Source organism: Aulonocara sp. 'chitande type north' Nkhata Bay, linkage group LG6 (assembly GCF_057382095.1).
Source record: "Aulonocara sp. 'chitande type north' Nkhata Bay isolate Kocher_YH1m ecotype deep benthic linkage group LG6, A_spYH_male_GT1.1, whole genome shotgun sequence".
Lineage (NCBI taxonomy): Eukaryota > Metazoa > Chordata > Actinopteri > Cichliformes > Cichlidae > Aulonocara > Aulonocara sp. 'chitande type north' Nkhata Bay.
Window position 1 is genome coordinate 42,688,498 of NC_141349.1, and position 25,882 is coordinate 42,714,379.

General features: G+C 39.6%; 1 protein-coding gene across 1 annotated transcript in view; it reads right to left on the minus strand.

The window, feature by feature from the left end:
- The window catches only part of sorcs3a (sortilin related VPS10 domain containing receptor 3a), a 241,215-nt gene that overhangs the window by 12,722 nt on the left and 202,611 nt on the right, over window positions 1-25,882 (minus strand). Inside the window, exons 19-22 of the mRNA XM_086297093.1 lie at window positions 18,677-18,863; window positions 12,395-12,528; window positions 8,779-8,902; window positions 8,181-8,293 (exon numbers count right to left, since the gene is read on the minus strand). Coding sequence (XP_086153219.1) covers window positions 8,181-8,293; window positions 8,779-8,902; window positions 12,395-12,528; window positions 18,677-18,863 — 558 coding nt within the window. The remainder of the gene's footprint in view (window positions 1-8,180; window positions 8,294-8,778; window positions 8,903-12,394; window positions 12,529-18,676; window positions 18,864-25,882) is intronic.

Sequence of the window (25,882 nt, forward strand, 5' to 3'; positions counted from 1 at the left end):
CACCCTCACAGTTTTAATCTGCCACAATGTTTGGAAGCCTTTAGAGTTTTCCATCATTTCCCATCAAGTAACAAAGTCTGTCACCAGTGAAAAATTCAGCTCAAGCTTTGGTTGTAACGTTGTCCGAAGTTGTTGAGTATGCAATAGGAGTTAGTCTTTGTCACGTGTATTCGCACTGATGTAACTACTCAGTTTAGGCAGAGGATGCAGAGCACGCTGACTCACTGTGAATTCACTAACCTGGCGAAATTGGCACAATTAACCGTCAGACAGTATTGGAGATCATGAAGACCATTACATTTCAGATTTAACTGTGTTGAATATTTGTCCTCACTGGGTAATGTCTAATGTCACGACTGCAGTGTGAAAATGGCTATAGACTCAAGAAGATGTGTCTTGGGTTGAAGGTGAGACAATGCTAGCTTCATTTGGTGTGTGATTGCTGCATTCGCTCCCGCTGGGACAAAAGCAGCTAGATTACAAAGAGTAGCAGTTACCAAGCAGCTCAGAATGACTACACACTGTAAGATAACACAAAGACATTTTATCTGCTGAACAGTTTCATTACAAGAAAACTCATCTGACTTTACACTGAAACACTACATATTGCACATTTATGTCTATTGTCAGAAACTGTAGGATTGAGTGTAATGACCCATCGGAAGATTCCTTTGCAGTCTTAAGATGGAACTTAATTACGTGTTCAGTCTCCCACTAAGATATAATTACCTGCCTGTGAGTTTCTGCTCAAATTAACTGGTTGTATTTGTTCAGATCGTAAGGTTGAGAGTTAACAAGCGTTTAGATGTCGATCATCTTCAAACTGTTTTTGTAACCATTTGTGCCATTATATCACTTTTGACTCTTCCCTTACAGTTTGTGTCAGTCAGACATTAAATTGCTCTGTATAATGTTTTAAGCTAATATGGTGGTGAGGGAAAACTACAGCAATGGTTATTTTACGCTGACAACGCAAAAAGCCCTTTGACTCATCACCTGAGTAGGAAAGCACTCTATAATTACCAGTCCATTTATATTTTTCTAAACCCATCATAGTTCAAAAACACTAAACAAATAAAGAGGCATCTCAGTCCGTAAACAGCATGTCTTTAGGCCCCGCCCCTCCCTGAGCCTGGTTCTGTCGGTTTCTTCCTGTTAAAAGGGAGTTTTTCCTTCCCACTGTTGCCAAAGTGCTTGCTGATAGGGGGTCATATGATTGTTGGGTTTTTCTCTGTATCTATTATTGTAGGGTCTTCCTTACAATATAAAGCTCCTTGAGGCGACTGTTGTTGTGATTTGGCGCTGTGTAAATAAAACTGAATTGAATCGGAACAACATTAAAACCACTGACAGGGAAAGTAAATAGTTTTGTGCATGTCAATACAATACATTGCTCTGCTGAGAAAATTGTGTCCTGACATGCCAAAACTGATGCCATATTCTCCTGTAACACCCATCTACCCATCTAGATTCATTCAGATTAAGCTCATTCCTCCAAATGGCAAAGACATTCCCAAACCACCGCAGTCTGTAAGCAATTGCAACCCTGCTACACTCAAAAACAAATCATCAGATCCACTGCATTCTGGTGAAGTTTTCCATGTAAATAGATATGTTATCTACTGCCCAAGACAGCACAGCTCCCAGGATTACAGTGACACAGAAACCCAGATTTGGCATCTGGTCAGGATACCTCCTCAGCACCTCCTTTGGTAGGTCTTCCCAGGGTAGACCCAGAGAAAAACTTTTGTCTGGAATACCCTGTTTATCCTGCAATCACAATTTGACTTTGTGGAAGCGGAAGATTGTGGATTATTCAACAGGATACAGCGGATCTACTTCACCACCGGGTGGAGAGGGAAGGATTGTTGCCAGTGTCTGGTATCAGACACCCACCCTGACATCCCCAAAGGCCCAGTGTCCGTGCCCTGATGGGTCTGGGCTGTGTGAGCCATTCAACATTATAGCATTATATTATATTATAGTCGAATAGCATGTCTGCTATTAGTGTTTACAGACATCATGCGATCTTTAGCATTTGAGGCAACCATCACCAGCATTCTGGAAAACTGACAGCAGAATAACCGTGTTCATGGTCTAATATTGTCCCTAACAGCTGTTCTGCTTCACAAGAGTGACACAGAAAGAGAGACAGAGATACAAATAGTGCTGCAGAGCTACAAAGACTCACAAAAAGTGTTGACCTTTATCACAAGCCCATAAATGGACACACAAAACACTTTCCCAAGCATGACTTTTCAGAAAAGAACAGAGTTTTCACTTGACGGTGTTCGTAGTGTGCATAATGTTCAATGCCAGAGTGTCTGAGTTGGATATTTCTGCAATTTCTGCTCAGTTAAGTTTATAGAATGACTGCAGTCGTTTTAATAGAAATGCTGACAACTACTATTAGATGGTGTAAATGTAAGACTCAGGATTCTGGTATCTAAAGAAGATTCTAGATAACAAAGTTTTAATTGAGTTTTTGTGGGGCAGTGTTCACTGTTTTCAGCTGTTTTACATTAAATGTAACCAGAGATGTTTAAACAGTTCCTCCAAGTCAAAAATGCCCTCTAACCAATCAGCATGTATTCATTAATTACAGAGAACAATTGGATAAATGCTTTGAGGCTGCAGTTTCTAGCCATGTCAAAAACGCATTTTTAATGGGTCAATAACTGTTTCTGTTATTTTTTCAAGCCATTAGCTTTTAACAGTTTATGCAGTACAAGCAAGAATGGGGGCAGCGCCGTGTGGCAATCACTCTTCATTCTAGAGCCTTTGATGTTTTTATGTTTTCCCTCTGGCCTGGGGTGGACAACGTAGCAGGTAAAGGCAAAGCACATCAATTATCAAGCAGAAAAATCACTATTTGAGTAACAAAGCAGTGGACAAATGATAGCCATGGGCGTGTCTTGCAATGGCGAAGAGGCAGTGGAGAGGGAGATAAAGTGAATGGGATGACAAAGGAGGCAATAACCTGTGGGGAAAAAAAGAAAAAAAATCAGTGCGCTTGGACCATGTTGACTCGCACAGCAATCTGTCCTTAGTTTAAAAATCTGGAGGATCATCTGATATACTGCAAATTCATCACGGATACAAAAATTAAATCGGGATGGTAAACAGGAAGAGAGGTGAGATCCTCAGAGAGGACAGGCTGCAGGGAAGTCGGCTCAATTTGGTTTGATATGAAGATTTCACAATGCAATATTTTGCAAGTTCATTTCAAGAAATACTATTTGAAGAAGATAAACTCCAGAGGGACTCTGAAAGTTATTATCTTGCTACACTTTCACTTCTTTTTCAGTTTTTGACGTGAAACGCTTTAGTTTAAATGTAAAGCAGATAACCTCTACTGACATTTCAGGGTTTTGGAAATGATTTTGTGTTTGTAGCTTAAACAATATTTAAGACATGCAGACACCCAGATGTTGCCCTTGAATTATTAAAACAATAAAAACAACTCTTTAACTACTGTTGCCTTTCTCTCTAAGCATGAACATTGTTGTAGTAAAACTTTCAACTAAATGTTAACCTCTCTTTCTTAGCTTAGCATGTTAGCATGACACCTAGAATGGCTGGTGGGAAGCTCACATGTTTTTCCAGGTATGTTCTCCAGGTTGTTCCAACAAATGAACATTTTGTTCTGATGACAGCACCTAGATTAAAACCAAGTGAATTGTGACCTAATAATCTATCTGAACCTAAAGAAATTGCTGGCAGTTCAGGAAGAAGCAGAAAAATTTTCATAAGCAGTCGGATTCATCTTTCTGGAACCACCAATGTCATATCAGTCAGGAATTGACTGGGTGTCGCACCATGAGCCCATTTCAGGGATAGATGATGCTTTTTCTTACCAGAATCTATTAAAAAGGATATGAAAGAAGTAAATACAAACTTTTTCCAATTCTTGTTGAAACTAAGCAAAAAGGAATATGATGAAATGTAATCAAAGAAAAATAATTAACCAGAAATGTAGATTTACTGTCGACTGCCATTTCTCTCTATCGACTTTACATTATCCTTTCCCAACATTGTCTAAAGTTTGTCCATGGACCATCCCAGGTGCACAGGTCAGGGAGAGGAAAAATACTCCTAAAAAACAAATAATAAATAAAATGAAATACCAAAAGATATAATTCCATTCTTGTTGATAAACATCTGAGATTTCAAGCCTTGTGTTGCTGTGAAAATGAAGGTCAGGTGATCACCGACATCAGTGGGACTCCTCCTCTGGAGATGAAGATGGTACTACCTTTCATTATTATTAATATTTCAAAGGTTTTCTTCACTCATAAAGCTTCATATGCATTCCAGTCATTTGAAAGTAAGTTAATTGTCAACATCACAACTGACAGCAGATTCAAATGACGAGAGTATCACATCAGAGTGGATGGTTTACCACGCTTCAGATGGATAAAAAAGAAAATCAGCGCCTCTGGGGAAGCAATAAAGAGACAATAGCTTGATAGCTTGCATTAACCTTCGAGGGAAGCTATGGAGGAGGATGAACACTGTAAACTATATGAGTCTGAGCAGAGAAACGTTAAGGGAATATGAAAGGGAGGTGGCTAAGGAAAGACAGAGTGGACTGAAATAACCTTGATTGCTGAACGCACGTTCAGGAACAGCAGAAGCGCTGGAAATGAAATGAGCCTATAGGCGAAGAGTGCAAAATCATGACATGATACATTCGGCAGTGGTGCACCTCCGTTAAATGGACCTTGACTTTAATTGCGATTTGTTCTCTTCCTCATCTCCTATTTTATTGTTTGGGAGTTGTTTACTATGTTGAAATGCCATCAGTTGTGGACTGGCCTGTGTCTCCACCAAGACTCCTCAGCCATAACAAAATGGAGGAAAAATAACCCTTCCTGTCACCACTTGGACAATATGTTTGTCTGGAAATGAACTTTGTGTCAGATGCAAACACATAAACAGATCTACAGCCCTTTCACATAAACAAGTACCTGATATGAAAGTCTGACGGCGTAATACGAAAAGATGAAAAGTGGCAATTCAGACACTAGTGTAATATAACGGAAAAAAGAAAAACACATATAGCAACTGTCGCTCTACTTTTTCATATGGATTTCACTTCAAGAAGAACTGCATGGTTATGTATTGTAATCTTAGTTCTATGATTGATGACACAGCCCTCTAATGTGTACTATGGCACTGAAACTCAGCATGTGATAAACCGAGTGCACCAGAGTTCTCGGTGTGAAAGTAGAGTAATTATCCTTCTCCACAACACAAATGGCCCATTTCACTGAGAAAAAAAAAACTGAATCAATTTATTATTATGAATCCAGACTTTTGATTCTGCATGTCATGCCTCAATAAAAGCTACCCGTAGGCCCAGACTACAGGAAAGACGGGCGGTTGAGCTGTGAACACAGTGCAGTCAAGTGTAGGTGGTAACTGTGATGTAAAGGAGGACAAAAGCATTTGAAGCAGACACTTGACATGACTCACAATGAGGGAGAAGTAACGGAGAAAAAAATCACCTGCGGGCCACTTGTGCTCCCACATTTCTTCCACTGTTTGCACAGGTCTAAATCACACTGTATCAGCATGCCTTAGGACTGATTGTTTTTCTTCAACAGTGGCTTAAAGGTGACGTTCTCAAGACATGTAGTTAAAACCACAAATAATATTCAAAGGTAAAGGTAATCTGAGGCAATGCATCTCTTTACTGCTGCTTAACAGAACATTAAAATTAGTTAATTAAGAAATTTGTTTTCAAACCACAAATTTGTTTAAAATCCTGTTCAGAGTACTTTTACTTCACAACAACACTTGCTTTTATACTGCAAGCTAAACAATGTCTGAGGCAGAACTTGGCAACAATGAAAAGGAAGAACCTCCCTTTAACAGGAAGTGACCTCCACCAGAGCCAGACTCAGGTCGGGGCAGCCGTCCGTGAGCAGACGATTTGATTTAAGACAACTTAAAAAATTGTATTGCCAACATCTTTCACCAACATACCTGTCATTCTGTGTTTAAAACACCACCACAACAACAACATTATTTTTGTATTTAGTTATTAATTTTGCTAACTATTAATATTCATTATTACTGCTTATTAATAGTTCCTTAATAATAATAATAATAATAATAATAATAATAATAACTTTATTTATAAAGTGCTTTCAAACAAAGTGCTGAAAAGTTATTCGAAGATAAAAGATTAAAAAATAAATACATCCAGTACAGAAAAAACAGTATAAGTTAAAACTGATAGTAATTTAAAAACTAACGGACATAGGATAGGGTGAACAAGTGGGTCTTAAGCTTAGCTTTAAAAACCTCCACAGAGCATGCCTGCCTAATATGTTGAGGGAGGTTGTTCCACAAAAAAGTGGCACAAAAAGAAAAAGCACGTTCCCCAATAGTCTTTTTTTCTGGCCTTAGGAACTTTTAGAAATCCAGAATCCTGAGACCGAAGAGCACGGGAAGGAACATAGATGTGCAAAAAGTCAGTCCCTGCAATTTATGACAATTTATCTCCCAGTATTGGACAACTTCCTTACTGGAAGCCCCTTCCTGATCACTTGTAGTTGCAGCTGCAATTTCAATGCAGGCCTCAGACATGACCAGATTAAAAACATCAACAGCTTCTGAGGAAGGAAGATATGAACATAACTTTTACTGTTTTTGCATGGAGGAAAAAGAAGACCGCGTACAAACTGTTCTCCCAAAAAAGCAACCACTGCTGCTAACACAGTATTAGCCGTTTGACAGCATGCTAACATGAAGCTAATCGCGCAGTAGCCACACTGATGTCTGTTGACCTGCGACTAACAGGTAACACATCCCTGTTTCTACCACAGAATCACTGTGGAGATGTTAAATGTTCTTATTTCTAACTTTGCAGTTTGCTTTGTATTGAAACTGAAACAGCATAACAAAAACTTGTGTGTGTCCTCATTAAGACAGGAATGTGTATCTGTGTGTGGGACTGTAGCCTCGGGTTTGTAGTTTTAACTGGTGACTATTTGACATTGCATCTCAGGGACAGACATCATAGTAATACATAAAAATAAAAACAAGGTTGAAGTTTAGGCTCACAGGGTCACTTTATTCGACTGTTTTAGATTGCTGAGAAAAAAGGGAGGAACAATTAATCCAACTGAGTAGCAAGAAAAAGGTAAAATTGAAATATGAACTTTTCAAAGATTCTAAAAAGCTGAGAGCCTAAACTTCAGACATCCACACCGTTTCTCACATGCTGAAATGGTTTAATCATGAGTGAATTAACACCAGCATCAACAGAGCTCTATTTAACTTTGGTAATTAGTGAAGTGCACAAGCTTTCAATAGCTTGAGAAGACATCAATAACTTCAGTGATTTATTTAAGAGGGAGTCAAGTTGGAATAAATAACACAAGTCTGTCCGCAGGATCGTTAATATCAGTTCAGCCTTAACTGCTTTAGTGGAGTCTTGTTATTGCTAATAAACAACATGATGAAGAAAAGCTAAAATCACTTTTAAGGCAAATTACTTGAAGCGAAGCGGCACGAAATTCACAGCGAACGCTAAAACAATCAGCTCGCAAACACAGGTCTGACTCTGGGGTTATCCGGGTTACACACGAGCTCCCCTTGAACCACTTTAAACGTTCCTCCAAAGGCTCCCACCTGCAGCTCCAAATGCTCGATACGCTGTTAAGATGGCTAAGAGCACAGCAAAAAAATGCAGCACTCTATTCATGAGCTGTGGATGGGGAGATGAGTAGCACTTAGCAGTGATGGGTGAGCTTCCCACACACACTCGCACACCTCCTACGATCAAGTGCGCACACACAAACACACATTAGCCACAGTGACAGGTATCGTCACTCCTTGGTCTCCTAGGCTTGAAGTTCATTTTCTGACTTTAAAATTAAGAAATCGGCGCTCGTGAAGGCGTCTCGGGAGAGAAGGAAAGCAGAGTCGTCTTCACACCTGTCTGATGATGAATCACGGGGTGGCCGAGGGCGTTCTCTCGCTGCACCAGTGAGCCCAGAGTATTGGACCGCAAAGGGGTATATGAAATAATTGAGAAATAGCAGGATGAGACGGAAAGTAGGAGTAAAGAAAAAACGATGGAATGGAAAGAATCTCAAGATGGAGAAATGGAAGGATGGAAGGGAAGGAAGAGAGAAGGAAGCAGAGAGAAAATGAAAATCACTCACTTGGAGCAGAGCCTTCTTAATTACTCTCCCCACATCCTGTCTCCACTCGGGTATGTCAGGGTTGAACTCGTCCAGATTAGGGGAGAAAGATAAAAGTAGAGATTTGAAGAATTCTGTCGAGGAGAGTCAGGGGAGAATCGGCCATTAATTCACTCCCATCTGAAGGCATTATTCTCAGTGAGCTGTGCCAACTGTCATTTTGCTCAAGTCGAGTTTCAGGTAGTTAACACTTGATGAAAAGAAGAGGCTTTCTCATATCCCCCGCACTTCCCTTTGGCTAAATGTACCAGATGCACTTCTAGATAATTAGAAAATGTCACAGCTTTACGCCAACCCATTCTCTGGTAATAAATCATTGCATTTTACAGATACTTGCTGCTGGATCACTTCATTTTAAATGAAGACATATTCTTTAGAGGTTCCAGCAGTAATGTGATATATTTTAGTCAAGTAGGAGCTGTTTTACATCTTATACAGGGTAAAAATAAAAGAAAACAGTAAAATTGGAGGACTTAAATAAAAAGTATTTAACTGCCTCCCATTAAACTGCAGTTATGTGTTGTTACCAGCTCCGGGAACACAGTTAACAAATACTGACCTTTGACTGCTATAGTCTTAGTGTCCTGCAAGATGGTGTTGCTGGCAGCCACCTGAACAGTTATGGTGTGCATTCCCTCACTCTGAAAGGTGTGCGAGATGCTTCCATCCAAAGTTATCACCGGCTGCAAGCACAGTTTTTAAGTTACAGGTAAACATAATAATGTCCCAATTTCTTTCCAAGTTCAACGTGTAACATTGGTGAAACTGCACACCTTGGCACCAAAATCCCTCATGAGGAGGAACATGAAGTAGTATGTTATAAAAACTGTAACAGGTACTCATTTATAAGTATACACAGTGAGAGTTTAGGCCCTACCAAACAAAAGATGACTGAAATTATAGTGATAGTTTCGGTAGTAGCTTAAAAGTGTTGTTTCTGCTTTAAAAAACAAAACAAAAAAGCAGATCCAAACAGAATCAGTGAAATACATATACTCTAACAATTCCAGCAATTGTTACCATGGCCACATCACAACAGATGTGGAAGAGGAATCTGGTCTTTAAGTCTAACGTCATCAGCCGCTTCCGGGTCCAAACTCCGCTTCAGGTCCCAAAGTCAAATGAACACTGCAGCATCACTGAGAGTTAAAAACTGTCTAAATTCTTTAATAAAATGATCAGTGTGGCTGCTTTACCAGGTGTAACTATAAAGTTTAACATGCAGGCATCAATGAAAACAGGATTTATTAAGTTTAATGGAGTTTGAAGTTAGCAGGGAGTTAGCTCGCTAGTTTCCACCTAAACATGATATACCATGTCCTAACTGATGGATTCTTGAACAATGAAAACGTACAGCTCTGCTAGCACTTCCAACATAAAAGGAGACCGACAACTAAACAGCAGTGGTGTTTGTAGGGTTACTGAAGTTGGGCTAGCTGGTATATAATGATGTGCTACGTGATTGCTAGCTATACAGCTATGTTAGCATAACATAAACACAGTGAAGCTGAAGGATGAACGCTAACTTTTTTCCACTCGATAAAAGTTAACGTGAGGGTTCCCGATGGTTAGAGACAAATGCAATTGCAGGATGCTGTAAACGAACCAAACTTCAGTCAGGAGAACAACTGAGATAACCCATCCACAATACGAGGTTAGTCATTAATATACTGCTGCAAGTGCTGGGCTGTTACATCGTAAGGTTTTAAAAACTGAGCTTTACAATGAAGAGTGGTAGTAAAACTAATAATAAACAGAAATACCTAAAGTTGTGTCGTGGTATAAAACTGGGGATAGACACCACTTCACAAATTACAGGCCTGTTTCTTTACTTCCACAATTCTCCAAAATCCTAGAAAACCTGTTTAATAAACGATTAGACAAATTCTTAGATAAACATAAATTACTCTCTGACAGTCAATATGGATTCCGATCAAAAAGATCAACATCACTGGCATTAATCGAATCAATTGAAGATATTATAAATGCTATAGATCAGAAACAATATGCAGCTGGACTATTTTTGGATCTTAAAAAAGCATTCGACACAATCAATCATGACATATTAATTAATAAACTGGAACGATATGGGATCAGGGGGGTTGTACTGCACTGGGTGAAAAACTATTTAAGTGACAGGAAACAATTTGTGAAGCTGAGTGTCCATTCCTCATCATGCTTGGACATTACTTGTGGTGTTCCACAGGGCTCTGTACTGGGTCCAAAATGTATTATTTATATAAATGATGTTTACAAGGCATCTGATGTATTAAAAATTAGTATTATTTGCAGACAACACAAATATTTTTTGTTCTAGTGGGAATCTAAAGTAGTTGCTCGATACAATTACTTCAGAAATGTGCAAAATTGAAAAATAGTTTAACAGGAACAAACTATCGCTAAATCTAAGTAAAACTAAAATAGTCTTATTTAGGAATTCCCTTAGAAATGCAAGTGCGAATTCATATAGATGGTGTGGAAATTGAAAGAGTATTTGAATATAAGTTTCTTGGTCTGATTATAGGAAAAAAATATTACTGGAAGTCACATATAAATCATATAGATAACAAAATTGGAAGAAGTGTTTCAATCTTGAGTAAAGTCAAACACATTCTCTATTGTTCCCTGATTGCACCGTATTTGAATTACTGTGCAGAGGTTTGGGGCAATACTTACAAACGTCTGCTATCATCAATCTTTATATTACAAAAAAGGGCCATAAGGATAATCCATGAAACTGGTTACAGAGATCATACAAATCCACTATTCTTAAAATCAAAAATTCTAAAATTCACAGATCTGGTTCATTTTCTCACTGCATAAATTATGTATAAAGCAATAAATAACCTGCTTCCTGACAATATTCTAAAACTGTTTTCTAAAAGAGAACGGGGATACAATTTGAGGGGGAATTAAATTTAAAACATCCTCGTATCCGTACAACATTAAAAGGTTTTTGCATCTCTGTGTGTGGAGTGAAGCTGTGGAACAGACTAAGTAAAGATATGAAGCAAAGTCCAAGCATGGCGCAGTTTAAACAGCAGTCTAAGGAGATGGTTTTTGCAGGGTACAGGGAGGAGGTAGAGATTTTACAGGGTGTCCTTGTCCAATATTTTCATCTGTGTGTGGGTGCACGTGTATTTTGGGTGTATATATCTGTAGGTTGTGTATCCTTTGAGGTGTAACTGGGGTTAGTGAAAATGTGTATATGTGCGTATGTGTATTTACATATGTATAACATATATGTATATATATATAAAAAAAATGAATAATAAAAAAAACACATGGCATATAATGTAATTGTAAGGAGGATTTCTGTATTCTGTTGATTACTAGATAGTGGAAAAGGGGGTGGGATTAAATAAGCTTATGCTTCTTCCTGCTCCTTTTTGAACATGAAAGTTATTTGTGGTTGCTCATTTTCCTTTTGTTTTGCTTTGTTTGTTTGTCTGGTTTTAATTCTATGTTGTTGTACTTTTTCAACATGTTCAAAATAAAGATTCAATCAACCAAACTCAGAGAGGCCGACAGTGATCACTGACTGTTTTTAGGTTCTTGTTCAGATTAAATAGAACAAGATACAAAACATTAAAACCTGTTAGAAACACAACAGCCTTAATAAACACAGAGTAGTTTGGACCCGGAAGCAGGGTTCATCATCATCACCTAACAACCGGACAAACGTGTGAGTCTTGGTTCTGATTCATTATCATAGTAATTTCTATAATACAAGCATCAAACCTGAGGTCCTACACAAGTTTATTAGCTCTGTATTAAGCCTGTCAATCTGCCCTGTCCAATCAAAAATGACACTAATTGGCTTTTTAATACATAATGAGTGTAAAAATGTGATGCCGAGAGATCCTGACCAAGCATCACTATGTGATTAAGACACGAGACGACCTTTCAGCTAATGTTAACCTGAGCGTGCTCTAAGCACACGAGACATGTTCTATCACTTTTGAGGACTTGGCTCTGGATCTCTCTTTTGTTGCTTTGTTCTTCTTAAACATTAAAAACACTTCTCAAGCACAGATAAGAGCATTTATATTAAGCAGTCTACTAACAGCAGCACTTACTATACAGCTTAAAAAAATAACAACTAAAATCTAAATCGCAAGCCACAGAAATTTCAATGAAAATGTCTTTAATGAGTCTTTCTTTGCAGACGTTACCTCAGTATTGTTTCCTAACCACCAGAAGTAAGTGACTGTGCGTGAGTGGCTGGGTAAGACCACCGCTGTGATGTTCACTTCCTTGTTTCTTATGACCACAAAGGGAGCAAGAAGCTGGACATGCTCCACTGGACCTAAGAAAGAAACAGGACAGACGGGTTGATATCGTACACGGATTCAGTTAATGAGGCAGACTTCAGATCGTGCTTCTCACTCAAATACAAAAAAGGCAGTTGGCGGTACATGGGGTGCGAAGCTTGTTCAGTGCACTCGGGTTTCCTCCCACAGTTCAAAGATCTGCACCTGAGGTGAATACATCTGTCTCTGTTTCTCTACATGTCTGGTGCAGTTTGGGTAAAGACACACTCCCATCCCAGCCCCCCAAACTCTGGACAGAATAAGTGGGTTAAGAAAAATGGATAAATGCAAACACTGTGAAAAGAAATATCATATAAACTCATAGTGAGGAACTCTCAAGGTGCAGCCGAGTGTCCGTTACTACGACGTGATGGATGAAAATCCTCTAAAATGTAACACCTTTACTTCTGTAACCATGTTGATGCAACTCAATCCAACATTACTGAGAAAGTTTATCTTTATGAGGACAGTTAAACAGTCGGGGACTTTTTATGTCACTCGAAACAAGATAATTGTCACATCTATCAGTGTGACAATCAAATGATGTAACAGCTTCTAAGTAATAGAAGCCCCCCTGCAGTTTATTGCCTAATTCTATACTGCAATCACTGCGATGCATGTCAGACAGACCTTCCCAATTAGGCTGTGCGAGTCTGCTGGCAGGTGTAATGAGACTGCCTAATAGGTGAGACATATATGGCGGCCTGTTATAACCATGCACACACTGCGATGGCAGAAGATGAAACACTGTATGTTCATGTGATCTTGTTCTCATTCATATTCATATTTATTTCTTCATCCGAGTTGTGACGGTACATTTCTTAATAATGACTATTCTAAGTTGGGCGCATGTTTGTTTTAAATTATTCCAGCCTTGTATTTTGGAGAGAAAATAATCAGCAAATGGAAGAGTTTTCTTTCTGCCTGCTGTGCTGTGTTTTTAAACAGTTGACAGAAGTAATTGCTTTCTCTGTGGCAAAACAAGGGTTTTAAATAGAGTTTGCATTTCTGCACATTATGGTTTGATAAACTGATAAGTTGAATTAAACAGTTCTATTTTTTTTGTTCTTTATTATCTCCACACCACAAAATCCACTTTATGCACTTCTTTATAATCATCTAACAGAAAATTCAGTTTTATTTATATGGAACAACAACAGACATCTCGAGGCACTTTATATTATAAGCTAAGGAGCATCACAGACAGAACTCTAATGATCCAAAGATGCCCAGTTGGATAACACTCATTTATATTTATGTACACTATAAATTATTATAGTGAAGGTCCACCTGGGTCTATTCCAGAAAGCAGGTTAAACTAACTTTGAGACTGATATTCATGTGAACTATGACATCAACACAGTAAACATTTATACTAACGATTTAACGAAGGCTTGACTCGCCGCAGTCGTCCTCTCAATGAGAGCGACTCAGTAAAGATCACCGTCTTAGCGCTGCGATAGGAAGAAGCGCCCCGGTGACAAAATGATTGCTGAGGTTTCTCTGCAAAATGCCTCATCTTTTCCAGCTGTTCCATTCATCTTCTCCTGTGTAATGTCCGTCCTCCTGCACTGGAAAGGCTGCCTGAGCGTTTGAACCCGGCTGAGCGTGCCAAATTACCAAGACTGGGAGGTACGTGACAAACTGGAACCCCACCAAAGTGGACCATGTGCTAGCACTTGTAATGTAAGTTTTGCTCTTTGCAATTGCCCGTAACGAATTTCCCAGAGGAATCCACCTGAGAGATTAATAAAGTTTTATCTAATCTCTAATCTACAAAGCATAAAGGCAAACTTTTGAAAACGTCAAAACCACACTTTGTGACTTTTCTTAATTAGCTTAAATCTTAAAAAGATCTGTGGAGTGATTTGGAGGAGGATATACCAAATTTAACCTGTAGCTGCACACACTGCCTGCTTCCATCAAGCTGCGTGACTATTAAGAGACGCAACTGACATGTTTACTTGGATAGTTTGGACTTTTCTTACTGCATTTTACATTTCTGACCAATTGTCACAGTGTGAAGCAGTCAGAGTTCAACAAAACTGCAGCTGAGCCAGAAAAGTGAATGTCTTTAAATACAAACCCCGCCTTTTATTCTTTAAGAAACAGGAGTGGACGTTTGCTGGTTTCTTTTAATAAGTTAACACTATTTATATATTTTCAGTGCTAGTACTCATTCATCTGACCTGAATTTTCCATGAAGGAATAAGCTCTACTCCCAATGTCTCATGTCATCAACTCTGAGATATTTATTCTGGTGTAACGTGACAGGAGCAAACTTCAGGTGACAGCTACTGTCTGTGAAAATGTAGATGAAACATATAGCAGGCAAACAGATAGTTTAGCTATTTTTTGCACATATGTAACATTATTGTTTGACAGAAAACAGAACCATTTCACTCTGATACTAGTGCTGACGAGCAAAAAACTCCCAAAAATGTTGACACCATCATGAATTTTTTGACATAATACCTTCTGGGTAATACTGCAAACCTCCCCACTAAGAACCTAGTGGGACCTGACAGGGGTCTGGGATGGTTTACACTAATCGTAGAGATGAAGTTTGCTGCCATGGACAAATGTAATACACTGTTTTTATGGAAAAACTCCAACGAAAGGTTTGTGTAGTGCTCATTTCTCCGAGGCTTCTATTAGCGCTCATCCTGTTTAAGCAGAACTAATCTTTATCCCCAACTTCAGATGCTGCGTGTGTGTGTGTGTGTGTGTGTGTGTGTGTGTGTGTGTGTGTGTACTGTATCTTTGTATGAATGGGAGAAGGTGAGAGAATCGTTTGGTATTAAATATGCTCAGCTGAGAAATCTTTTTGGCGTTTCTCCCTGAAAGCATCACCTACACTGTGAAATAAATCCAGCTGAAATTGTTCCTGTCAGAAATATATACATACAGCGCAGGCTGGCTGACTTTTAATTTAGGAGGTTAAATTAAAATTGACTGAAAACATGTAGTATTTAGAATGTTGGACTGTTTGTAAGTCATTAAAATGTAAAAAAAAATAATAAAGATATTGTTGGAAAAAAAAATTGACTGAAAAAAATCAGCAAAAATAACAGAGAGACAATTCAACACTTACAGAAAGCAGCTTGAATAATTTCCATGGAAAGTTAAAGTGATACACTGTTTTGTTGCTGTCTGAACAGAAGCTAGAAGGCATGACGATCCAGTAATTTGTTATTTGTGCTGCTGCGTAAAACCTGCTCCACTTTAAAAGTAATCCATTGTTGTGATGCCGTATCCTCAGATAACTGCCTATTAGCTGCAGTGGCCTTAAAAGCTCACTTCTCTGTTTGTTCCTCACAGTAAAACCTTGCATAAGCAAGTTTATTATGACCTTTTTCCCAAAACTTGTTTATCACAGCTGCTGTATTACAAACCCTGTATAGGTGAGCACAGTTCACTTGAAATGAGTTTAGCGTGGATCAACAGTGTGGTTGCCGTTCAGGTGAACGAATATACCACCTGGAGCTAAGTACCGTGAAATCCACATCTGAAAAAACATTTTACTGCTGATCAAAAAAATGCATTAAGTGACTTAATTTCATTTGATGTTTTTTTTTATTGCTGATGTCCAAAAGGACTGCATCTGACCATCCATCTAAAGGCTTTCTCTCATTTATTTGAAGACAGGAAGCAGCGACTTTCTACAAAAATCCCTGCTATTGCCTGAAGGTCTCTCTTCCATCTCCAGTATAAATAGTGAGCAACACTACATCATTTATATGAACCAACAGTCATGTCCCAACATTACTGACTCTGACACAAACGTCTTCATGTCTTCAGAAAGTATTCTGGTCTTAAGTAGCAAAGCTAATGTTGGCTGGGTGGGTGATATCCAGGCGATCAACTCTTTTGTCTAAATAATTAAAAAAAGGAAAAACAAACAAATCACAGCAGATCCTCTTCCTCCATCACACCCTGTCCCAGCATCCTCCTCTGTCACGCCAACCCTCTAAAGCCTCCTTCGCTACATCCCTGAATCTTCTCTGTGGTTTCCCTCTATTTCTCCTGCCCAAATTCAACATTTTTGTCCATCATATTCACAATCCCAGCTCTGCACATGTCCAAACCATCTCATCTCTCCATCTCAGTACCTCCAGCTCAGCCTCCCATGTTTTTCCCAGTGCTACCATCTCTAAACCATACTGACTGATGGCAGGTCATACTATCATCCTAAACCTAAACCTTCCCTTTCATTCTTTTCTGATATCCTTCCTCTCACTCGTCTCCACCCACTCCACCCTGTCTGCACTCTCTTCTTCACCTCTCTCCTGTACGTTGCTTTCGACGGTCATCCATCTCCACTGTTGCAGTTGTCTCCCCATCATTCTCACACATGTACATTCTCACATATCACATTGAGGTGACTGTTGTCCTTATTTGGCGTTATATAAATAAAACTGAACCCTGGACAGGTCGCCAGTCTGTTGCAGGGCCAACACACAGGGACAGACAACCATTCGCACTCACATTCACACCTAGTGGCAATTTGGATTATCCAATTAACCTATCCCCACAAGCTGCATGTCTTTGGACTTGCAAATCAAATTGAATTATTCTGTCTTGCATCTACAGCCTTTAATTCCTCTTTTCTCCAGGCTCCCTACTCTCACTACAGACCACAATGTCTTTGGCAAACATCAGAGTCCACAGAGACTCCTGCCTGACCTCATCTGTCAGCCTGTCCATCCCCACTGCAAACAAGCAGGGCTCAGAGCATCCCTGATGTAATCCCACCCCTACTTTGAACCCATCTGTCACTCACTGCACACCTCACCACCATCCCTCTGTTCTCATACATGTCCTGCAGCCCTTCACATACTCTGCGCTTTGCTCCTGACGTATTCATGCAGTACCACAGTTTCTCTCTTGGCACCCTGTCATACGCTTTCTCTTGATCTCCAAATACACAGTGAGGCTCTTCTGACGTCATCTACATTTGTTCATCAACACTCTCGAAACAAACATTGCATCTGCAGTGCTGTTTCTCAGCAGGAAGTTGGATTGCTGCTCATTAATCATCACCTCTCTTCTTAACCCTTTAATGTCCCTTGTATCATATTTGATACGAGTTTCTGAGATCTGTCTCTCTGATCAATACCTTCCATAATTTCAAAATGTTATTGACAAAACTCTTTGTTTGGTCTAAAACTAACATTGTTGTTAACAAAAAAGTTGCCAAAAATGCCCAATGTATCAAATATGATACAACAAAGGCTCTGTTTCACTCTTCTGTACCACCTTTAGAAGTCAGTCCAGCAACAGGCATTTGAAACACGAGCAAGACCGGGTACTTTTCTTTCAAAAGAGATGTTTAATGAAGGTTTAAATTAACATGGCGGGACTCGGTCAGAAACCTGTGTTGCTTCTGACTCCTCAACTACATAACCACATATTTACAGTGTGCCGGAAGCCCAAAATACCAAAAAGCACATTAGAATTTCTATATTCTTTTAACATAACAGTATTTGTGAATTTACATAAAATTATATTCTTAACAACAAAAATGTACATTTCTCTTTTTAACCCCTTTACCAGTGCCAATAAACTGACCCATCTTTAACAACTCTTTGCTACATCCTGGTGTAACCTTCTTTCAACCTTACTGTTCATGCTGGAGGGTGAAATCTGAACATTTTATCATCTTACCTAACACAACTTTAGTGGGTATGTGTGTGCATTGTACCAAATCAATAACAGAATATGAGCACGTCTGGGTCAGAATAAAACAGAGCTTTTAAAATGAGATTTTACAGACCGTTCAGTTTGTAAAGTCTCATTCTGTTCCTACATTATAAACATTCTCCTATCTTAACACACTGTATACAGACAGGAAACGCATCATTAACTGATGTTCATGGACGTAGTCATACACATCTGTGTTTATCAGTAATGCTTTGTGGCCTGAAAAGCAAACAAAGTATTAAAAGTCTACTAACACTCTGCTTCTGGGCACTAAGTTAACTGCTTTGAGTGCAAACTAAAAGTTGACTCAGATGACGGCATCGACAGTTTTGTCTCTTATGTCGATGAAACAGAGAGTGAACAGCAGCAGTCATCTTCTCAGAGAGGATTTCAGTTGAAAGCAACAGCACGCGTTGTGTTTGTGACAGTGTGGACACTTACATGTGACGTGCAGGTAGAGTGTCGTGGTGTCGTAACCGAGCGTGTTCTCTGCAAACGCCGTGACACGGAATATTCCGGCAGACTTGTAGACGTGCTTGATCCCTTCCTCGGTCCAGCTCAGATTGGAGTATGAAACTGCTGTGCCGTCACCAAAATCCAGCTGGATGTTGGTCCGCAGCGAGTCCCCCTGAAACACAGCACACCAGCGTTTCTTCAAGCTATAGACAAACACTTTTACTGAAATGAGTTTTGCAATGTGGCTGCTTTACAGGGAAGAGCTGCACTGAAGAGATGGAAAAACAGAAGCCACGACAATGTGAGTGATGCAGGCAGAGGTAACATTTCTAACACACGTGCCTCCTGTCAGGACCAAACCAGGGGATATTTCCCTTCCTAGGCAAACACATAAACCGCAACACTGTGGAGCCACTACAAGTTAGATACAACAGTGTGGCTTTAATCTGATTTTATCAAAACAAAGGCATCTTAAACCATACCTCAAACTTAAGGTGCATGAGCACACTGAGAGAAGCAGCATTTTGTTGACCAGACGCAAGAACGCAATTATGCAGCAGCATGGTGCAAAGTGCTAAAAGAGATTGTGAGACTAATAGCACAGAATGGTAACAAAGTATCAGCAGGTGAGGTTATTTGCGCTTTAACACTGACCAATCACATCCAATTCATGGCCGGGAAGCAGGCTGTGAGTGAGTCAGGAGAGTCTGCTTCCCTGAGGAGAGAAGGCTGGCATGGGGCGGATTCAACGAAAGCCAAATATAGCTCATTAATCTAAAGCACTTCAAGTATGCTTGTGAGGGCAAATTCAAAGTTCTAGGGGCTTACGTTTCAGTCTGTTCTGAAAGCACTTGTAAAGAACTTGTTTTTTGGTGAAGTCCTAGGTATAAAAGATGAAATGGAACAACTGACATTTTTATATTGTGCTGATTTAATGACCCCTCAAAGTTCTTTAAATTTTCATTTAAAGACAGTCCGTCTCTGTACACATTAAGTGCTTTAGCTCATACACATAGCCATCGATGTGAAGTAGATGATAATTAACCTACAATGCAAGTCTTTGAAGTTCGTGGAGGAAAGTCATGCAAACAAAAGGAACACACACAAACTTCATGCAGAAAGGCCCCACCCAGGGGACCAGGAGCCTTTCTGGTGAAGTACACAATGACCATGATGCCATTAGGATGAAGAAAAGGAGATGAGCTTCAATAATAATTATACATGAAATAAAAGTTTTAACAACCTACTAATAATCCAAATAAAAAACGGTGATTATGATTGACCGTGGACAATAGTCACATGATTGAATTTCACTATTTGCATAAATGAGGAGAGAAATGCTTGTTGCTGTGTGCTGCCATACGACACACCCAGTGGCTGAATGAATGGAAGTGCCCAGCATTTCTGGCAGCAAGATGTCAGCAGCAGATCCTGTAAAATCCCACAGATCAAGCTGACCAGCTGCACTCCTCAAGCCACCTCAGCGATGCTCCCACCAGACTGTCTGGCACTGATGATCTGGCTGTTTGAAAAGTTGCTTCACATCTTTTCACCCAAACATGATGACTAAGAGAACTGATCCAATATCCACTAATCTGTAGACCTCGATATCTACTAACATGTCAATCAACAGTTTTGGTGCTGCCACAGCAAACGCCCGATCCCCTCTGAGCTTACGATTAGTCCTGGGCACGCTCAGGAGGAGCTGGTCTGCCCACCTGAGGGACCGCGAAGGTATGTATGGATGAAGAAGCTCAGAGAGGTACAGAGGGGCAGCATTGGACAAACATTTAAAAACAAATAAAAGCAGCTTAAAAAGGATCCTAAATTGCACGGGCAGCCAGTGAAGTGAATATAAAACTGGGTGATATGCTCGCATCTACGAGTGCCAGTTAAAAGACGTGCAGCGGCATTCTGAACTAGCTGCAGTCGAAAAGCAGAAGGTCGACTCACCCCATAATAATAATAATCCAGCCGTAATCCAGAAAGTGCTTAATTTTGGCCAGCTGCCTCAGATGAAAGAAACTAGACTGTACAACCGACCCGATCTGGCTTTCAAGCTTAAGTTCAGGATCCATTTTAAAACCCAGATTAACAATCTCTGGTTTACAAAATGATTTCAGGGTTTGCAAATCAACACACTGAACAGCAGTGGAGGCAGGTATGAACACCATTACTTCAGTCTTAGAATCATTAAAACAAAGAAAGTTTAGCGCCAACCAGGACTTGACGTCCTCCAGACACGTTTGTAAAGATTTACAGACGACACATCTTTCTTTTTAAGAGGAACATAAATCTGGCAGTCATCTGCATAACAGTGAAAAGAGAGTCTGTGTCTCCTAAAAATTGAGCCCAAGGGAGGTAAATACAGTGAAAACAGGATGGGACCCAGAATGGAACCATGCGCTACTCCATGAGACAGCGGAGCACGGGAGGACTCACAGTTTCCTAAGTGAACTGAAAAGGTTTGATTTGTTAAGTAAGACCTGAACCATTTCAGAGCCACACCTGTTACACCGACACACTGCTCCAAATGCGAGATTAAAATTTCATCGTCTTCAGTGTCAAATGCAGCAGTTAAATCGAGTAAGATGAGCCTTTCACCAGAATCACATGATAAAAATATATCATTAAAAATTCTTAAAAGTGCTGATTCAGTGCTATGCATTGCTTTAAAACCAGATTGGAAAATCTCCTGAATATTTTGCGCATTCAAGTACGGGATCAATTGGTTACTTGCTACTTTTTCCAAGACTTTAGATAAAAAGGGCAGCTTAGATATTGGTCTAAAGTTTTCAACAGTGTTTGTATCTAGGCCAGGTTTCAGGCCTCACAGCACGGGCTTCATCGTTCAACCAGGGTTCAAACTTAGTCTTAGGATGCCTGATTTTTAGAGAGGCAACAATAGCCAAGGTATGAAACCAAGAACTGAGTTCCTCTACGTTTTGGAGTGTGTCAGGAATAGAGAACTGAGTATAGTAGGTGGAGAACTGTGCTGCAGTGAAAGAATTTAACAAACGAGATGGCTGAACAGGGACATGCCCCCTGAATCCATTTCTAGACAAAGAGATGTCAAACAGAACCGGCATCAGAGAAAACAGGGTCAGAGACTTTCAGATTAAAAGCAGGCAATGCGTGCACTAAAACTAGATCGAGAGTGTGGCCACACTGTTGTGTGGGTGCAGAACATCGAACTAAATTAAAAGAATCAGTAAGATTCAAAAAGTCTTTAACCATGCACTTTTCTAGACAGCACACGTGAATATTAAAATCCCTGACAATAAGAAAGGAGTCATATTTTATCGTGACTTCAGTCAGAAATGCAGCAAATTCCATTATAAAGTCCTTACTGTATTTTGGGGCCCTGTATATTATTTTGCACAGTACAGGGGGAGAACAGGCTATTTCAAATAGCAACAGCTCAAAACTGGAAAAATAAAATTTGAATGAAACCTGTTTACACCTGTAGCGATTTCTGAAGATGGTCGCAACTCCTCCACCTCGATCAGATGTGTGTTGGACATTAAAAGAGCAGCAGTCTGAAGGCAAAAGTTCTGGAATCACCAGCAGTTATCCACGTCTCAGTTAGGCAGAGGTTGACCTCAACAAAACACTGTTTCAGGTATGTTTGAGAGCTGTCAGCCTTTCTTTAGCTTCTTCTGCAACACCTGCCCGATGTTTAAACACCACCTTCTATTTCCAAACCTGAAACGGATTCATGAGCATTCAAACAAAACAAGTTCAGTCAGGAAATCCAGTGTGATTTGTGATCTTAGTTCACAAGAGATGGAAGATAATTTTCAACTAGTTTACGTGTTCTTAACTTAAACACTAACTATGCCTTTTTATACAGATATACTTTATATAACTTAAGTCGACAGCAAGATTACAAGGTTGCTCATCTTTGCATTGTTGGCACAAAACAGCTTTATAGTACATAAAAAGGACAGGACAGTCACTATATTGTGTCTGTTTACTTCCAAGTATTACTTCTAATGACACAGTTTCACAAATGTTCTTTGAATCATTTCTCTCAGATTAAGCACTAGTGTTTACTCTCTTCATGTCACTGCTTCCTAAAGCTTTGTCTGACCAGTTAAGCAGAAAGACTAGTTTTACCAAACAATAATTGATGCTCTTTAATTTGCTCAAATTTAGCAAATAAAGAATTCATTTGCAGAGCAAACACATAAACATTCTGCTATTAAAGGTTGAAAAAAGCTCTTCGAAGCATCTTTGCAGGCGGATGATTTGTTGCAAGTTAACTCAAGAATGAAATGACTTCAAAGTTTTATTTATTAATATATTAATCATATTGAATTGTATAAAAGTGCTGTATATAAATTATTTTCATTGCTTTGTGGCACGTGCAGCAGAAGAGGAGAAAAATAAATTTTGTATGCACATGTGAGTTTGTGTTGTGATCCCGCCGTGTTTGCCTTTGCAGGATGTGCGATCCTTCCGCTGCCTGCACGGTTTCCTCTGAGAATCACATCTGGCACCGTCGGTGGATAAACACACAGCGCAAGTGTTGGTGGCTCCAGCTGCCACGGCGACCAAACCTGAACTCATCCTCTCAGGCCTGTGAAGTCAAACTCCCAGCCTCCCCTTGGCACACTGTAGCACAATACAACTGGGATCTTAATTTGTAACACTGCATTAGCATGCCAGCTCTGCCAAAACTCACATTAGAACCAAATAAATTCATTGTTCTCTTTCCTGCTCCTTTGCTCTTTCCATCCCTCTCTACCAGTCACTCCTTTGTGTGCTTGCGTGTGTTCAAACACAGGAGGTTTGGTGGGCTTTGGGGCATTTTTCATGTCACTCTGTCTGGAAAATGAAATCTGTGATAAGTGGCTGGAGAGAATAGAGAAAAGCTAAGAACAGGGTTTGACAGCACGGGTATTGTTTCCAAGTGTAATGAGCTGGCATGCAAACAAGACTCGAGCTCGGTGGTGCTGATGTCACTCAGCTCTTCTCGGCGTCTGCTGGCCATTCTGTTCACGCTCCTCGCTGTATCAGCCACAGCGGGATTCACTAATCTGCATGAGAGCGATGCTGACCCGTCTCTCTAAATGTCACTCTTTGTGTTCGTGTATCTCTCAGGGTTGAGCAAATCCAAACACATCATGGCTGGAACCCTGAGACTGGGTTTGCACTGAAACAGCTGCTGTATGTGGACAGGGGTTTGGATACATGAGACCGGCATTTGTTCAGGTGTGTGTCAGACCTGAATCTACAGTATCAGCGTGCTGTGTGACAATAAAAGCTGTGAAGCGTTTTGGAACATCGCCCAGGCTATTTCTGACAGCAGAGTGCACGTCATGTTCCTCCTACAGTGGATTCATGTTTGCACTGTAATAATAAGACTGGACAAATTCTAAAAATGCCAGTTAAATAGAAAATATTGCTAAACTGATTACAGCAGGGACGACTGCGAGGAGCGATGGAGTTTTACATTACAAACAGAGCTGTGAGGTGACAGGTGTCACTCCAAAGCTCCAAGAATCCTTTCAGGTTTGTTTTGGTTTCACAAAGCACCAAATGTATAAAATGTTATTTAAATAAATAAAACTGGTAAAGACTAAACAAAGGAACAGTAGCATCATAGCATCATTCCAGAAAAAATGATTCATTCATTTTAGTCCTGAAATACAATCTGAAAGTGATGCTACTAATAAATCCAGCTGCTATTTGTGTAAGCAACCTTAAAATCAATCTGTATAGACGATGTTAATGGAAATCATTTGGTAATGACGGTAATGCATAACATGCTCTTAGCGTGGGGGTTGCAGAAACTACTAATAATGCGAGCGATCGGTTATTTCTTCATGTGCTCTTTGTTTCACAGTAACGATAACTAAAAGCATTAAAGTGCACAACAATCAGTCCAATCACTGATGCCGAGTGATGGATGTCATGCATATTGTGTCTGCTTGTGAGAGGTCCGAATACGAGCAAGAACAAGTCATCATGATCTTCTCTTAGTCTGAATTAAATTAACTCTACACAGGAAGACAATGTGTTCGTGTTGTTTTTGTGTAAAACACTATTAGAGCAACTGAAATGAATAATTTATTTACTATAACAACAGCAACTTCTGCTGCTGCCCCCAAGTGGTTAGAAAAAATAAAACAAAAACAGTGAATGCAGGTTTATTTACCATATTAATATTTTACATATTTATACGTATGGAGATCATTACACAGATTGTTGTTGAATGTGTATTTTTTGATACTAGCTAAACAAGTCAGGGCAAGTACTCCAATTGTTGTGACTACACAGAGCTTCAGAATGAGCACTGCAGTTAATATTTTAGCTGGAAATCCTCAGTAGTCGTGGCTGTCATGTTCGATATTCACAATGTTTGTTGGTAGGAGATTCATCTGGCTTTTCCACTGGGGCAGAAATGGATTTTGCAAAAAGATAACATGAGCGAGAACAACCGTAGAACATTTTCTCCCAAATGTGACACGATTGTGAAACAGAGAAGTGGCTGATAAAAATTCAGACTGACAAAACAAGTGTTAGGCAGATCACAAGGAGATTATATTAACCCAGAAGGAAACACAGTGTGATCACTGAAAGCCACTTTTGGTGAGAATTGAACTTTTTGTAATGTAGTGATGGATACATCAATACAGTAACCAAGGACGAAACTAAAACTTTATATCAAGCTGACACAGAGTTTCAAGTTTTTATATCTTATGGGGGCAATTAGAAAGCTGCAACACAACCTAAGCAGTTAAAGGAAACAATGAAACTGAAAACAGTGGCTCTCTAACGCATGCTGTCACCAATCTGTCCTCTCCAACTTAAGCACAGAGCTGGCAAAGCCTGGGTCGGAAAACTGAAGCCAAATCTGATTCATGACAGCAACCAAGAGGGATGGCAGTTTATCCAGTCAGTCCTCACTTTGTGCCGCCATCTGATATAATCTGCCACACTATGTTTTATAAATCTAATCAGTCAAAAAGAACCCAGTTCCAAAAATATCGTGTAAAATGCACTGATTTGTAAAACTCATAAATCCACATTTTATTGCCAATAGAACAGAAAATATATCAAATGATTAAAGTGAGACATTTTACTATTTCATGAAAAATATTAGCTCGTTCTGAATTTGATGGCAGCAACACGTCTCAAAAACGTTGGGAAAGGGTCAACAAAAGGCTCGGAAAGTAAGTGGTA